Genomic DNA, 17,371 nt, shown 5'->3' on the forward strand with positions numbered 1-17,371 from the left:
CCAATATCACGCGTTATATTGCGAGCGCATGAGAGCGGAAAAATATCAATTGATTTCTGATTTTGCCAACACTGGAAAATAGTAAATTTTCATGGACTTCTACGGCAAATAGCTCACCAATACTGACAGAAGTCACCAATCTTTCAACCCCCAATAGATGAGTGAGTAAAATTTTCATCGATTTTCTTCAAAATGTGCATTTAAGTCTATGAGTATACTTGAAGGCTGAGTAAATTTTTTGTTGGTTTCTGTCATATTTGAGAAAAATCGAGGAAAATGTGCTGCCTTCAAACGCAAACCCAACTATTCCATTCTGGATGTCACGAAAAAAACTGCACCTGACAAAGAGCTTCGTTCAGAAAGCCAAGAAACGAGCAGGACTACGTTCATTCATGGTTCAGAAAGCACCAAACAGAATAAAACAACTAGAACGCGGGCACGTAAGCTGTACACACAAATGTGAACCATACTGCTGTATCATGGACGTAAAAGCGGATTTCAAACAAATTCCGTCAAAACCAGTATGTGACTGCGAAAGACAAGTTCGATGTTTCAGAGTCCCTCAGAAAACAGCAAGTGTCGAAGTTCGCCAAGAAATTCATGATTTGGCAGGCGATTTGTTCGTGCGGAAAACGGAGCAAGCCTTTCGTAACAACTACAACCGTAAATGGCCAAGTCTACATGAATGAGTGCCTGAAGAAACGACTGCTTCCGTTTCTCAAATCATACAACGTTCCTACAATTTTTTGGCCGGATCTAGCCTCTTGTCACTACCCCAAGGAAGATCTGGAGTGGTACTAGACGAATGGGATTAGTTTCGTGCCGAAGGATCTCAATCCCCCAAACACACGGGAGTTGCGGCGGATCGAAAGATACTGGGCTATAATGAAGCACGAACTCCGTAAGCACCCTAAAGTTGTCACTACGGAGCAGGAAATGTTGAAATTATGGTTGAAAGCAGAAAAAATCTCCATTCAATCGTTGTACAAAATCTTATGGGTGGAATTAAGAAGAAAGTTCCGGCATTTGGATTTGGTGAAGAAATAGAGTGAAATAAAGATACGTAAACCAAGCTTGTTTATATTCCCTGAAAATTTCATGACAATCGGTTGAGAGACTTATTTTTGGCGAGTACTTCTAAGGGATGCAATTGAACTGTCTTTAATTTTTAAAGTTCGAATCTGGTATTGGATTTTCTGAACAATGCTCAATTTCATCAATACTAGATGAATCCCCTTTTAATCCCAAACAACTTCATCATGTTCGACTTCTGCATATTCATATTACTCGGTGATTTTCTTAATCCATTTGAAATTCATTTATTCAGCGGAAATCTCACTCATGACTAACAAATTAACCGCCTACTTGCGTCAAAACCGAAATGTCAGATCACAGCACCTGACTAATGAATTATTCGCCAGAACTTGCCCTAATTAGCAGCCCCTCACGCTCACGGTGTAACTGACTATCAAATGTGAAAAAGAAAATCAACGACAATTTCCTATTGCTAATCCGCATATGCAAGTGGAATTGTTCTCACCTTTACCTACCTGGTTAGCACCGTCATCGCATTGGGATTGTGCTAAAATATTCCTCCCTAGTAATAATTCTCACTTTCCGTGCATTCATAACAAGATGTGCTGTGCTAACCTGTCCCGTGAGCTCGAGTGTCGTGTATAGATTATTAATTAGCAGCGCGATAGGAAATACGTGTGTGGATTCCTCTGCGGCCATGTGTACGGCTAGGGTGCGTCATTTTGAGGCCACCCTCGAGCTTAATTCAAAAAGAAGTGCAAAAATTGGTAAAGTTTGATCATGGTTTAGAGACCGCTCAAATGATTCTAGTTTGTATGGAAATTTTAACGAATTACTATGGGAAAACTTTTATTCTAGGTGTCCACGCAAATTTATATGACAATGACCAACCTTCATCGATATATTCCATTTTTAGCATAAACTCATATTTTGACGTTATGAATCAAACTAGAGGGTGGTCTATAATAAATCTAACACTTTTTTTTCGAAATGAAGCACCCTAGTGTGCACCGGGTTTTCCTTAAAGTGGCTCATCTAAAGGTCGCTGTATTCCATTTTCTTCCTCTTAGAAATGAAATCTACAATTTTAAAATAGACAACTAATGCTGTTACTGGATTCGTGTCTTGACTTGACCATTCCCACGTATAAGAAACGTATAGGAATGCACACTGCAAACACTGAATGCACATTGAATGCCAATATGTCTACTCGAATCATAATCCGGAACGTTAATTCCATTGGGCTATATAAGCTGACTCAGAGCTGCGAGTGCGATAAGAACTTAATCCCCCCCTCGGACGGCGCGGTTGGTTTGTGTGATCAATGCGTCGGGAGGAGGAAGTGCAACGACGCTGGCAGCGGTCGGATTTTTCAATAAACAAAACTTGCACTTTTATAGTCGAGGACGCACACTGCTGCCACCAGCCGGTCGTCGCTTCGCTGGTCGGTGAGTAATATCAGTAGTAGCACCTATCCCACATGTAGTCACACAATAATAACACTCGCACACACGGTTTCCGCGCTCGAGCTCATGGCAGCCAGTTTGGTGCCTCCAACTATGGCGGCGGAGGCGGTGGTGGTGGACGGATTCTATACGAGCCGCCCTAGACTGATGGACGCGGACGTGGCGAGTTGCAATTCTCGCAGCGCTTTAATCTGCTGTTACGTGATTTTTATTTTCTATTCGCGTGCACCCAGGGAAAGAAAAAGAAACCGAATGCAAATCGACATTGACGGGTTCATCTCGTGATTGGAAGATGTGATCGTTGTTAGGTTGGTCGGTGGAGGGAGGAAATCGGAAAAGTCTGCTAAAAATAATCTTTGATGTGAGTGCAGAAACTGCACATGGCATGGTTCGAAAATTTCGGACGCTTGTCGATCATTGCGAACGGGTTGGTGTATGTATAGGATTGCGAGCAGGTAAAACGAGAACGCACGGTAGTTGACGGCGTTGGTTAGTCATCAATGTTTGCTTCGTTACGAAAATAAGATGTCGAATAAAGCATATTTGTATGACAGCATTTCGCAGTCATTGGGTCGCGACCCACCCAGTTTGATAAGAAATATTTGAATACCAGGGGTCGGCTGATATTTAATTTTAAATTTTCTAAAACATGTTTTGCTTTTTTTTAATTCTTTATTAAGGAGCCACGGGCTAGTTCATCTCCGATAGATTTTGGTAAAAGTGCAACTTAGATCGCAACAAATTTCAACAAGTCTCAAAATTTAGATGAAGGTAAAATTTCAGAAAGCTTTTAAATAGCTCAGTAATTTTGAAGTTTGTACGAGTCGACAATTTGGAAGACCGCTAGGCCGAACCATTTTGGGCTGAATTGGTTATTCGGTAGAAAAATAAATACTTGAACTTAAGTTATGAAATTGTTTTGAAAACAAGTAATACTTGATTCATATACTGGCGCAGCGAAGCTCCTCCAGAGCCTTGAGGAAAATATAAAATTGTCCCTATTTCTACAAAATGCGAGTTAACTTTTTGACTTTTACATATGTATGTCCAGAATATGAATATATGAGCGATTCATAGCAAAAGGACCAATTTTCAAGATAAAAATCTACTGTAGTTGTTTCGAAATGCTGGAAAAGGTATTTTCCTTCAAATCGTGAAGATTTTCGAATGCCGATTTGTATGATTAATTGTAGCAAACAAACCAAGAAAACAAATGTGGACTTCGTGGTCGTGTGGTTAGCGGCGGCACCCGTGAACCAGCGTTGCCAGATTTACCTTTTTTAAACCGACTTTTTTTTAAATTGTCAAGCTGTTTATTGCCTTCTCACGCTGAACTGGGGGTAGGAGGGGGGATTTTAATCTTTATGCAGGGTGGCCAGTGAACCGGGGAAGCCGGGAATACCGGGAAATATCCGGGAATTCGAAAAGTATCCGAGAAACCGGGAAAATCCTGGGAATTCGACGAGAGAACCGGGAAAAATAAATTAACCTTATCATAGGAACAAATTTATAAACTAGAATTTCAGAATAAACCATTAATATGATGATTCTTTATAAAGTTGAAGATGAGTATTTCAAATAACAGACTATAGTGGTAATTTGTATACGATAGATGGAGAAGATGAAAGTATAGAGTTGATAGTTCCGTTAGAGTACGGCAGTGTGAAAATTGCATATAGATAGTAAATAGCGAGCTAGGACAACTTTTAAGGAAGGTACAAATCGGTTTTTTCATCTCTCTTTACCAAACTCCCCCTATGGAGAGGGATGGTGAGGGGTGTTCCCCCCCCGCCGCAATTTTCACACTGCCGTACTCTAACGGAACTATCAACTCTATACTTTCATCTCCTCCATCTATCGTATAAAAATTACCACTTTAGTCTGTCATTTGAAATTAGCATCTTCAACTATGTAAATCGTTGACTTCACGCAGAAGTAAGGGAAACGTCTCTAATTATTGGCCTATGTATCTAATATTGGGCCCATCGCTAAAAATCTGCTATTTATCAATTTTATCTAGATGAACGCGTTATTGGGACGTGGATATTTTTGGTTGCTATTGAAAATTTAGTCGATTGCTGAATTTATGTATGGGCCCAAATTAGGGACACTTAGGCCGAACATTACCTGCATTTCCCCTAATACTAAACATATAGTCAAAGGATGATTCATTTCCAAATGAATGTCTTGCTCTATTTGCTACATAATTTTTTTTTTCAGTTTCCCGTCTTATTGTTTTTAGTAATAATTCAAATTGATTTTTGTCGTTTCAATTTCAGATGTAAAGTGCATAAACATTCAAAGAAAATATTGAAGATGTTGGACTTTGGAAACAAATATTTGTAAAAACCGAAACTTAACTATTCTTTTCCGGGGTTTCGTTATACAAATCTTTCAGGATATGAATTCCAGAATTACTTGGAATTGTGCGCTGAATTATCATGAAATTGTTCTGAAATTAAGCAGCAAACACTCCGCGTAATAATTACCGTTGTATTCTTTTTGGAATTTCCTTGGAACCCCTTCTACGAATTTGATTGGAATCCTTCTTAGAATGTCCTTAAACCTATTCGGAGACTTTAATTCCTGTGAAATTCCTTTCAAAATTTTCTTTTAACTCTATTCATAGCAGCAGAAATCTGTCTAAATTTTATTTAGAATCCCCTTAGAGTATTTTAAATAATTTCTTTCAAATTATCAGCGATTTGTTTGCAACAAATTTTGTTGGAGCTCTGTGATGAATCTTTCGCACTAGGGTTGACATTATCCCCAGAACACTCTTAGGACCAGTGTTGGCAAAATCAGAAATCAATTGATATTTTTCCGCTCTCATGCGCTCGCAATATCACGCGTGATATTGGAACAAAATATCATGCTTGATATTGATTTTACAAGCTCCTTTGATACTGCGAGACTATTCACATCGTGCAAAAATCAAGCTAAGAGTTTAATCGACACAAAAATGATTCCATTGCACATAGTTTTCTTAGAAAGAGAAAGCATAGTTTGCTATCTTTTTTTAATCTTCACCGATGGCAGACGCGAAGGGACTGCTACAAGCCGTTATGGTAGTTTCGGTTGCATTCGGCTGTAAAGCAAAAATCATTAAACTCAATTTCACCACAGTTTGGTGAGATTTGCAGTTGGTGAGTTTTGTTAGCTTGATTCTGAGCTGCGATATCACAGCTTGCAAAATCAACCGCAGTTGTTTGCTTGTGGATTTTTGTCTACGAAAATCAAGTGTGATCTTGGGCGTTGGAGAGATTTGATTTTTTGATATTTTCCCAACACTGCTTAGGACACTGTTTCTTGTTGAATTCTGATCATAATTCTCTTGGAATTCTTCTTAGAATTCATTTGTCATTTTTCTACAATGTGTTGAATCGGAACCTACCTAACTAATAATAACCAAAGGTTTTAGTAAAGTAAAGGAGAAAAATCTATTCAAATCTTTAATTAAGATAAATCCTTTACTTTACTAAAACCTTTGGTTATTATTAGTAAGGTAGGTTCCGATTCTACACATTGTTGTTTCATTTTTATACCTGTGATCTTGACATTTTTACCTAGGGGATGAGTACTTAAGGGGGTTAGGTTTTTGAAGTCTTTAGTGGGAATGACACTGATGAAGACTGCACATTGTAGTCGAAATACGTATCTGTCATGGATACCAAAATTATTTAAGTGGAATTCCCCTTTTTGCTTAAATATTCCGCTAACAACCCAATTTAATTTCTTCAACTTTTAGTACTTCGTTTCTCCTACTCAGGTCTCTTGTATTAATATATGATATTAAAAAAAAACAAAGATTATGGAGATCTAGGTCTTGAACATGTTAATGAAACCCCCATATGATATGTCTTTACGCATGACTACGTTTTTGTGGGATATACTAGGGTGCAAGTCAAAAAATTATGAAATAGTGTTAGGTTTTAAACGCTTATAGCTTAGTCATTTATTGATGAATTTGCATTCTTTTCAGACCCTTTGATTCAGAATTGATTTAAGATTTTTATTTGGTTTAAAGATTATAGTATTTTATCATTAGTAAGCTATTGAAAAATGATCTTACTTTTAGGCCGCAATTAACCAATCACGTGCTCGCTTGCTATGACTATTGAGAGAACAGAGAGAGACGACCGGTTGCAAGGTTATAAAAGAGCTTACCTGTACGTTTTGCTTCAGATCGTCTGGGGATGTGACGGTTGTCACATCGTTAGACGCCGTAAACGGCCGATGAGACAAACTTAAAATTGAGTGAGATTTCTATCAAAATAGTAGAAAGTTAGTAAAATTTTCCTCATAAATCTACTTGAAAAAAAAAGAAAAAAACACTAATTACAATGAGATGAACTAGACATAGCATCTCTGATCACGCCTTCCTTCGGAAGGGAAGTAAAGCCGTTGGTCCCCGGTACATGAGTTGATGGGTCGATATGTAGGGTCCAGGTGTGGAAGCTGTCTCCCTGGCGTCGGTAGCATTGGTGTTCAGCACGGAGAACAAGATCGACGAAAAACAAAACCAAAGAAAAAAAATGAGATGATCTCAAAATTAAGTCTTGTTATTATTTTGGCTATTATGGCTATTATTATACTTTTTTTTTAAGGACTTCTGGGCATTTTTTCAGATTTCTTTTAAGCCAACATAATCTCAGGTTTTGGAGTGAGCAGTTTTGAGGCCGATGTAGTATTTTCCTAGCTATTTTGCAAATATTTGCCTTTCATAGCGATTTGTATGGTAGTAACTATGTTTGTAGGTTAGTTTTAACTTCAATTGAAGAGTTTTCAATTTTGGTATTTTTACGGTCTTTTTGGTAGTTTTGAGCCGTCTCGGTGGTCATTTTGAGTCTACAAGATCAATTTCATTGTTTTAAGACGATCCTTTTGTCTTTTGTATTCGACATGAATAGTTAAAATTGGGAAATCTTTGACCCATTGATCAGCAAAATCTGAAAAATACCTGCCATGGATGCCAATGGAAGTTCAGTTGCCACCGTGAAAGGATTGTCAGCTTATGGACTTGAAAGAAACGTTTTTAATCTTCTGTCATATATTGAGAACGAATTTCACTCTCGTCTATTTATAGGATTAGAATTTCGGTTACTGCAGCTAATTTTCCGCTAATACAACTTATAGAAATGATTTTCGATACTTGCAACTTATAAATAATGATTTCCGACTCCTACAACTTAGGAAAGAGTTCCCAAGTTTACACAAACTTTATGACAAATGTGACATGACATGACAAATGTGAAAAACCTAGAACAATCAAATAAGTAACTAATGTGAAAAGCAAGGTGGTCACTAAATCGGGAAACTTGGAGAATCGGAAAATAATCAGAAATCGAAAATAATCAGAAATCGAAAACAATCAGGAAAACCTGGGAAACAAACCGGGAATTTGATGGGAACCTTGAAATATATATGTTTATACCCATGTTAATTAGTTTCTGTTATTAAAACGTCTAAGTCCGGTATCTCGAATATTTTAATTAATCTTTATTAATTTCTAATTAAACAATTTCCCTACCCTTGTCTAGTTTTTAACCTGGACGTTGGTGGGCCGGCCTAATCTTATGCTTCATAGTGGAGCGTTGGAGACGGTTGGTTTAGGTCCGGCATCGTTGGCTCATGCCGTGACAGAATAGCGTCATAAGCATGCGTTGAGGATTACTGAGCGTCCCCTCTCTGATGAACCATTGCATGAGAGAACCAAACTTCTAGCCTGAAGTGATGGTATCACACTTGTTACTCCTTTGTTTGAGAGCCGCGTTGTAGTACGCTTACGTATAGGCACTGGGCACAGTGCGATACTGGCGAGTTTTTCCGCAAATCACTCTTTATTTTATTTATTTTTACGCAGATAGATTTATTTGGGCTTGCAAGGGTATTATACTATTGAAATATTTCAGAAAGTGCCCAACAGTGCTCCTTCTATTTGCGTGACAAGCTTTCATTGTTGTTTTCATTGAAGCATTACTCAGGGAACAATGTTAAACACCATTTTTGTACATGGTATTGTAACTAATCTTATATGTGCTTCATTTTGATTTGGGATAAGTGTTTGAACTATGGCTCAGGATTTCCACTGTGGTGTGCTTCTATTGTGACATATCCATACGTAATTTTGTGGGACTACATAGTGGAAACGTGTGAGTGTAGTTGGAGCATATACCCTATATAATTTAAAAATCAGCTAGGAAACTAATTTCAAAGTGAAGCATTTTAGTCACTTGAAAGTGTCACCTGGGTCGATCTAAGATATAATAAATATAAATCAAAGTCAAAATTACAGCAGTTTAGGTACTTAATAAAGCATGAGCTATGAGGTAAATTAGAGATTTCAATTATTTATTAAATTAGACTAATGAGATATCATAATCATCAAATGAACTTAAATAAGAAAATTGAGACAGCCTAATGACATTAAGTAGATTAACAAAAGAGTTATGATGCGGGGGTCCGCTTAGGGAGGCAACTAGGCTTTAAAGCAACTGGCAACTAGCCTTTTCATATATTGTCTGTTTATTTTGATGGTTGCTTTAAAATATCAATTTGGTATATATGTGAAAGGATGAATCAGTGGGAGATGGATTTTCGGTTTCTTTACATTTTGCATCACAAATCTAGTACTAGGTGTCATTTCCTCAAAACGCCCCAATAACCGACCTATTCAATCCCTTCCTTTTCCCATGGCATTCAAGTGGACCGCATAGACTATTCAGCCATTACCCTTCCTTTATCATCGGCTTTGGATTGACTTGCGCTCCCATTGTCCCACCAAACGCTGCAAAATGAAAATGAAAATGAAATTAATTTCTAATTAAACTAATTTTGAACTTTTCCTTAGCATGGGATACCAAAATTCATGCCTAAGATCTAAAATAGATAGCCATGTCTCAGAGTTTAAAACATTTGTTAAGTCAAATATCGTCCAAGATTTTCCTAAATTCTCGCAAACAATTGATTCAATTTCTCCCCCTAGTTTCCTTAAGTTTAACTTTCAATGTTCCTCTGAAATCTCTTGGTAGGCCCATAAGAATTCAGAAAGTATTTTCCTTAGAATTCTGTTGAAATTCTTCTCAAAATTCCGTTGAGAGAATTTCCGGGTATTCTTATGAAGCTCTCCTTACAACTGGAAATTCCTGTAGAATCTCATGGTACGCTACTCCTATTTTGTATGGAAAAAAAATGCTCAAAATTATTTACCTTGCATTTCCAATTTGATATCCTCTCGGACAGAGCTGGAAAGCACCTCAGAGCGTTAGCAAAGCAACTTTGTGCATGTGTCCCACAACACTCGACAATCTGTGAAAAAGCGATCCACACAATGAGCGGTACACTCCGTGCGGCACAGGGAGCGAATATAATACTACAAGCGCTAATGTCTTCTTTGAATTCTTTGCAGACTTTGCTTACCACGACTGCATGCATAGGAAATGAAGAAGAGCATAACAAAGAAGAATATTGTCTTTTTGCTGGGTTTCCCATTTGCAACCCTACACTGAGTGGTGCTCTTTACGTCGGAGCCGTCAGAGCGATGGCTACACATCGAGCTTTCGTTATTTCTGAGTGTGTGTCTGTCTTCTCTTCTCCGTTGCTTTACACTTGCGCAGGGTGAAAGACAAGTAAACTTTGTGTTTGCTTGATTTTCACTTTGTTTATTTCAGAAAATCAGTACATTGCGCGCATTGAGTGATCAGATGACAACCCGGCTCTCGGATATTCCCTTGAAATTCTTAGTGATTCTCTTAGAAAAATGCTTGAAAATATCTTCGAACTCGCTTGAAATTCTGCAAACTATTTTTGGCGTATGATTACGTCTTTCGGCAACAATTGGGGGTGCAATTGAAAAAAAAAAAAACGAAATCGATCGCGTTACGAAAAGTAGTCAGGTATTGACCACTTATAACTCTGTCAATAGCGGATGGATTTTAATTCTAAACAAGCCAATCGATTGGTAATTTTTCTACAAAGCTGCTAAAATCAATACTTCATACATACAAAACTACACAAACGTCCAACTGTTGCAATGGTGATCAAAATTATCACCGATTGCCTGCAAAAAGTGGTTTCCCTAACATAGTCGCCAAATATTGATACCGATCACGTAATCCTACATCAAATCTACGGTCGAGTCTTGGATACAACCTCTTACTTTTTTTCTATCTATGTTCAGAATTAGATTCTCTGGGAATTATTATCGATATTCAATTTAAACTATTCTTACAATTCTATGATTGATTAGTTAAAATTCAAGAGAATTTCAGCTGTAGATGATCTTGAGGGGTAGGGTTGAAATTGCATCCATATCATCATTAAGTTTGTCGTAGAGTTAATTCATTTTGAATCCTGCATCGAATTCCTTTAGAAGGCTCGCTGCAATTCCTTCAGAGTTTCTTCAGAACACGCTGGAAGTCTACTAATAGTCCCGATAATAGTCTATTCAGGCCTACCCTGGAATTCACCTTTAGTTCTCCTTAACATTTTCTTGAAGTATTTCTCAAAATTACCTGAAACATCTCGTCAAACTCCTTTGGAATTGCCTTAAAATTCTTTAGAATATCCTCAACGAGAATGAATTGTAGAGGACTACAAATCTTATCAAAATTCACTAGATAATTCTCATAAGTGTTAGAGTTCTAAAATTTTATTGAAGTACAAGATTCATGATTTTTATTTTTAATCTGAGATCTTTAAAATTACGAATTTAAAAAAAAAATGGCTGGGATCGAAATCCTAAAAATTTTCACATCTTCTTAGTAATCTACGAAAAAAAAAATATTCTTAGTCCAAGATCTCAAATGTTATTTCGTAGATCTCATTTCATTTTCTCAAACTTTAATCTCACGATCTAAAGTTTCAACTATCACTTTATAACATTGGTTTTAATGACCCACGCAGGTTAATGACCTTCAAAAAATTTACATGTAACTACTTTTAAAATCCTGTCAAGTTTCATACTTCAAACAAAATATCTAAAATATGGAACCTAATTTGACAACCTGTTGCGATCTTAAACCCTAAAAAATTGTCTTAATCCTGATTTATTTTAGTTGATGTTTTACGGCGCCGGTCGTGTAGTGGTAAGCGTGACTGCCTTTCACTCCAAAGGGCCTGGGTTCAATCCCAGTCCGCGCCGTCCGGATTTTCTGAGGCATACAATTTTTGATCACGCCTTCCTTCGGCAGGGAAGTAAAGCCGTTGGTCCCCGGTCCAGTTGATGGGTCGATAGGTAGGGTTCAGGTGTGGGAGCTGCCTCCCTGGTGTCGGTTGCATTGGTAGTCAGTACGGAAAACAAGATCGACGAAAAACAAATCAAGGAAAAATAAAATGTTTGTAGTCTTTTGTAACTTTTTTTTTCTAGTGATTTTTTTTTTGCTAAAATCAACCGTGTCGGTATTCCTTTTTGTTTAACATATATTGCAGTTAATATGAAAACTAGGAAACATTTTTGGCTTAAGCCAACTCAGTAGAAACTGTGTTTGACTCCCTGCAACTTATTTGGAACAACTTTCTGCAACTGCAATTTTAAGATAAAATTATTGGCTTCTACAACGTATGAAAAACGATTTCTGGTTTCTGCCACTGCTCAAGAACGCTTTTTGAGCTTTCTACAGCTTCGATTATTGGCATCCATAGCATATTAGAATCGATTATCGGCTGCCACAACTCATAAGAATCAATTTGCGGCTTGTGCAACTTTTTAGAAACGATTTTCGACTTCTGCACCTTGCATGAAATCGCATTCAAAACAGCTCTAATTGCGCACTTATGAAACCTTTTTGCTTTGCTTCCCTTCATCAGTGCACTATGACGCACTTTACGTTCAATAAGAGCAGCTTGCCTTAGCTTGAAAGCATTCAAATTGCCACATCCGATTCTCGATATCAAAACTCAGGAAATTGTCTCATTACATAAACGTTCTGCCAGTGTACTCTCGGTAAACGGTTATTACTCATCCAACGAGTTCTACCTCGTACTTCTATTCCTCCTGCTCCTCATCCGCCTCCTCTCGTCCGGTTGGAATTTCCCGCACACCTGCCAATTATAATGAATGATGATGCATTCCACTCGTGCTTCGAATGGGTGCTATCGATAAGTCTCTGTCTATACAAGTTGAAATTCTTCCAGCCGATAAATGCCAATATCGATTACCAAATTACTCCGATCCATTTTCCAATCGATGATTTCATTCCAAATTCAAATCGAATCTGAAACCGGTGACGACGATCAATCTCTCGCTCATCGATCTACGCCGACAAACGCCGATAAAACAAATCATTCTTACCTTTCGATTAATCTTCATTTCCAGTGAGCTATCGACGAATCGGCTTGGCTACGACGCAGTGCAAGCACAGGTGGTCAACCTTAGCAAATTACAAGTTCTGTAAGTGTACAGCAATCGTTTATCGCCGTAAATCACTGTAAATCGTCTTATCTCATTTATTTTATCCCCTTCAGCAATCTCAATCACAACAACCTGGGCCGGATACCGACGTTTTGGGGTCTGAACAGCCTGCTCCGGTTACAGCTGGCTAACAATGGGATTGCGGCGATCGAAGTCGAAGCGCTGACGAAGTTGACGGGTCTTAAGTTTTTGGACCTGTCGCGGAATGACATCAAGGACATCCACTATGGATCATTTCCGGCCAAGAACAGTTTGCAGTATTTGAATTTGAACTTCAACAGGCTGTCGACGCTGGGGAAAGGCACCTTTCAGCGGCTGAAGTCGCTGAAGAGATTGTGAGTACTTTTGCTGCTTGGGATGATTGAATCCGAAATAACCATCATTTATCTATTCCAACAGGGAAATCAACAGCAACGCACTGGAAGAGGTGCAGAGTTTAACCTTCCAGAATTTGAACCAACTGAAAAGCCTCAAAATGAACAACAATCGTATCCCCAGCCTGATGGATGGCGTGTTTCACGGGTTGACGACGATCCAGACACTTGAGTTGAACAACAACAGCATCACCAGTATCCGCAAGGGTGGACTATTCAACCTGACGAGCCTTACGAATTTGGCCTTATCGAGAAATGCCATCGTCGAGATCGAACAGGATGGGTGGGAATTCGCGCCGCGTTTGCTCACATTGGACCTTTCCTACAATCGACTGGAATCGGTGGACAAGTATACGTTCGAGGAACTCTCGCAGTTGAAGACGCTCAATTTGGAAGGAAATCAAATATCGGCCATCGGCGAGGGAACGTTCAACAATACGAAGAGCTTGGAGGTGCTGTATCTGGGATTGAACAAAATTTCCTGGACCATCGAAGACATGAAGGGACCCTTCTATGGGTTGCCGAAGCTGGAGAAGCTGTATCTGAACTCGAATGAAATCAAATCCGTCAGCCGGAATGCCTTCATCGGGCTCAAGTCGTTGATGTTGTTGGAGCTGAGTCAGAACAACATTTCGTTCATTCAGAACAATGCCTTCAAGGATACGGTGCGGTTGAAGGTGGGTGGAGAATCTTTGCACTGCTTTTGACATCAGTTTTGACTGAGATATTTTGTGTGTGCGTCGTTTCAGAATCTGATAATGAATTCAACCAATCTGCTGTGCGATTGTAATCTGGTTTGGTTCTACCACTGGATCAAAGAGCGAAAGGATGTATTTCAGCTGGATGCGGAGTGCAGCTATCCAATTTGGTTACGGGGGCAGCTGATTCGGGAGCTGAGTGCTTCCAACTTTTCGTGTTGTGAGTATTTTTTGTATTTTGTGACTTGTTATCCTGTCGGTTCTTGTGGTATGAATTACTTTGGACCACCCGTGAATGACGTGACTGGTTTGTAATAAAGACAAACAACCAACCAACCATAAATGACGTAGCATATTTTTGACCAATTCTAGGACCACCTCGTAGTGTGTTTTGCTTTACCCAATAGCGGAAATCTGTGGTGCGCTATACTGCCCATAAAAGCATAACTGTCCCATATGAATAGGAAATCAAGCAAAGATGGGACAATTATGCGAGTATCGGCAGTATACTTAACAGTTACACTGGCAATACTATATTCAACGCCGCCACCTAGATATAAAAAGAGAACTATTACTGACTTGCTCTAACACGTTCAGTTTCCACTTTGTATTTCCGTTGTTAACTGAAGAAAAAAATCCACTTCAGTATTTCGTCCATTAATCCTTCGACGTTTAATTTCGTGTACCTTAAATCTATTGCCATTATTTACTGTTGTTGATTGTAATCGACAATCGAATTCATCGACTAATTTTAATGTCGATGTAATGGTTGGAATCATTAATTCACATTTTATTGTGAAGCCATCCCATTAATAAGCTTTTAAGAAAGTTGCTGGCATTCATAATTATTAAATAAGAATGTAATGAGACCTACCTTTAAACTAGTTGAATTCCAAGCATTTGCTATAATACTGCCTATAATCGCATATCAGTCCCTTGTGCATTTTCATCAATTTTGAGATAACACTATTCAGTATCAATTGGCTTTAATATGATGCGATAAAGCTAGCGACTTTGATCATGAAAAATGTGAAAACAACATCAAGGCAGTTTGCCCCATCAAGCAAAGTAATCACATATCAGTCCCACCCTTAAATTTAATCATCCAGAGGAGCAATTACAGTTCTGCTTTTCGAGTTGCCATATTTTTCGCTGATATAAAATAACATGCCAGCTTAATCGATGGGATTAACAAGTTTTGAAGTTTTTCGCGATATTTCTGAAAAAAACATGTTACTTTTAGTGCACAGTGTAAAATGCGGTTGTTTACAATCGATTCTAATGAACAACTCATTTCTGTCAAAAATCTTTATGGTTATGCTTTGATGGGCAGTTCTTCCACCGACAAACTGACATGAATGATCATACAAATTACAAAGAAATTCTTTGAAATTCTGATTAACTCACATAACTGACATCTGCCGATGGGATCGCTGCACATTTGAATCGGCCGTTATGGATTCTCGATCAAGAATTATACCCCGTTCACATTACAGAGTATATCACGTGATATACGCTGTCTTGCAATGAGCACTCATACATCTAGTTTTCACTGAAAATCCTATGTATGAGTGTTCATTGCAAGACAGCCTATATTACGTGATATAGGCTGTAATGTGAACGGGGTATTAAGTTCAAGTTTCATGTCGGTTCTGTTGATAAATTTTATAGCCTACGGACAAATATATTTTCAGCAGCATTTTCCTTGGCTTGCTGTTTTTCCCGAGGGGGACGACTCTATCTACGATGCAGGAAAGATTGTGTTTTCCTGTGGCTAGCTGCGTGCACGCTGAGTAGATAGAAAGAAGATTGACGATGATTCTGAAGATTTCCTGCAAAAAGATGATGCGCGATGCAAGTAGATGCGAGAAATGAAAGAAGATTTTTCGAAGATTGATTCGCTAGTGTGAGATTTGTTGAGCATCTAGACTTTAGATTTAGATGTGTCGCCCCCCTCGGTTTTTCCTGGTGCGACTGATATGCTTTTATGGGTAGATAATTTTAAAATATAAAATCTCCCTAATAAACCTAATCAGTCAATCACTTTAAAAATAAAAATGAAATCATGTTGAGTTAGGGGTCGGTCGGTCAATCTCAGATAAAACGGTCGTTTTTATTATGGTGTCGGTTTACTGCTGCATTAATGTACCGCGGTTGAAAAGGATTACATAGAACGTGGGACAGTAATGCGTATAACGGCAGTATAGTCATGCCAATTCTGGAATACAAACTGTATTCTTATTATACGCTAAAGCATGCACCGTGAAATAACTTGAATAAGTCTTGTTACTTCATCAAATCTTATTATCCGATAATGTTCCCGGAAATAACCCTTTTGGAGTTAATTTATCATATTTCTGGCCATGACCTACAAATTGAGTAATAAGACCTGTGAAGTCGTTAGGCTTTCCAAATTCAACTTTTATAAAACGTCCGAATTTTTTTTTAATTTAAATATGAAATCTCTGCAAATCATCCGTAGACTGATCTCATAAGCAGGGCTGGTAGCGAGTCACTTTTTTCAAGCCGTCACTAAAAAGTCTCCTTTTTTAAGGCAAAGTCACTAAAGTCACTTTTTCTTGTAATCAGTTCAACAACTATTTTCAACTTTTATTTCAAGATTGATCATCCTTCTTGAACTGTGTAGGATCTGATAGTCCAATCGATGCCTACATTTGGTTCTAATTTTCGAACAATTCGAAAGAGATTTGTGACGTTTATTCGTCTTTCTCTTACTTTTCCAGGTTTTTCCAGAACTTTAACGGATAAATTCCAGGCTTATAATAAGAAAGCTATTTTTAAATGCGATATAAATATGCTTTTCTTTTGTAAATCAAACACCACAGCAATTAACCCAAGACTTATGCCCGAAAATCGAAAACTGTCAAAACCATAGGATTTTTTGATCTAGATAAAAATGATTTGTCCAGTATAGATCAGACACGAACCAATTCATAACTTTTGCATACGGGTTCATGGCTTAGCTAAATATTTCCGACGAACACAAAGCCAGAAGTCAGTAGGGTGCTTTGGTCACAGGGTGTCTACTACCTGGAAAAACCTGGAAAACCGGGAATATACAGGGAATTTTATTTTTTCTGGGAAAACCTGGAATATTCTGGGAATTTTGGTTCCACTCAGGGAATTTTCCAATTATCACTTCATTCGTAATTCAAAAGAAGTTTTTCGTTCAGTTTCTCGAAACGTTTCTTAAGGATACTAAACTTCACAAGCATCTGACCGCTAAGACAACGTGTGCGAACGAGACAAGTTCATGCAGAGAGTCTTGTCACGCTCGCTCTTCGCTGATTTGTATGTGGAGGATCAAAATCGTCGTAAAAAGGAAACAGCCGAAAAAGAGAGACTGGCAACCGTCAAAAGAAAGCA

The 17,371-nt window shown here is 38.2% G+C and overlaps 1 protein-coding gene across 1 annotated transcript in view; it reads left to right on the top strand.

Annotated features, from left to right (window-relative positions):
* LOC135704037 (leucine-rich repeats and immunoglobulin-like domains protein 2) overlaps positions 1-17,371 on the top strand; it is a 52,923-nt gene that overhangs the window by 15,110 nt on the left and 20,442 nt on the right. The window contains exons 2-5 of the mRNA XM_065225446.1: positions 12,817-12,891; positions 12,966-13,247; positions 13,312-13,963; positions 14,036-14,204. Coding sequence (XP_065081518.1) covers positions 12,817-12,891; positions 12,966-13,247; positions 13,312-13,963; positions 14,036-14,204 — 1,178 coding nt within the window. The remainder of the gene's footprint in view (positions 1-12,816; positions 12,892-12,965; positions 13,248-13,311; positions 13,964-14,035; positions 14,205-17,371) is intronic.

This window comes from Ochlerotatus camptorhynchus, unplaced genomic scaffold, assembly GCF_037179485.1.
Source record: "Ochlerotatus camptorhynchus isolate MF236.1 unplaced genomic scaffold, CSIRO-AGI_Acam_v1.1 ptg000229l, whole genome shotgun sequence".
NCBI lineage: Eukaryota > Metazoa > Arthropoda > Insecta > Diptera > Culicidae > Ochlerotatus > Ochlerotatus camptorhynchus.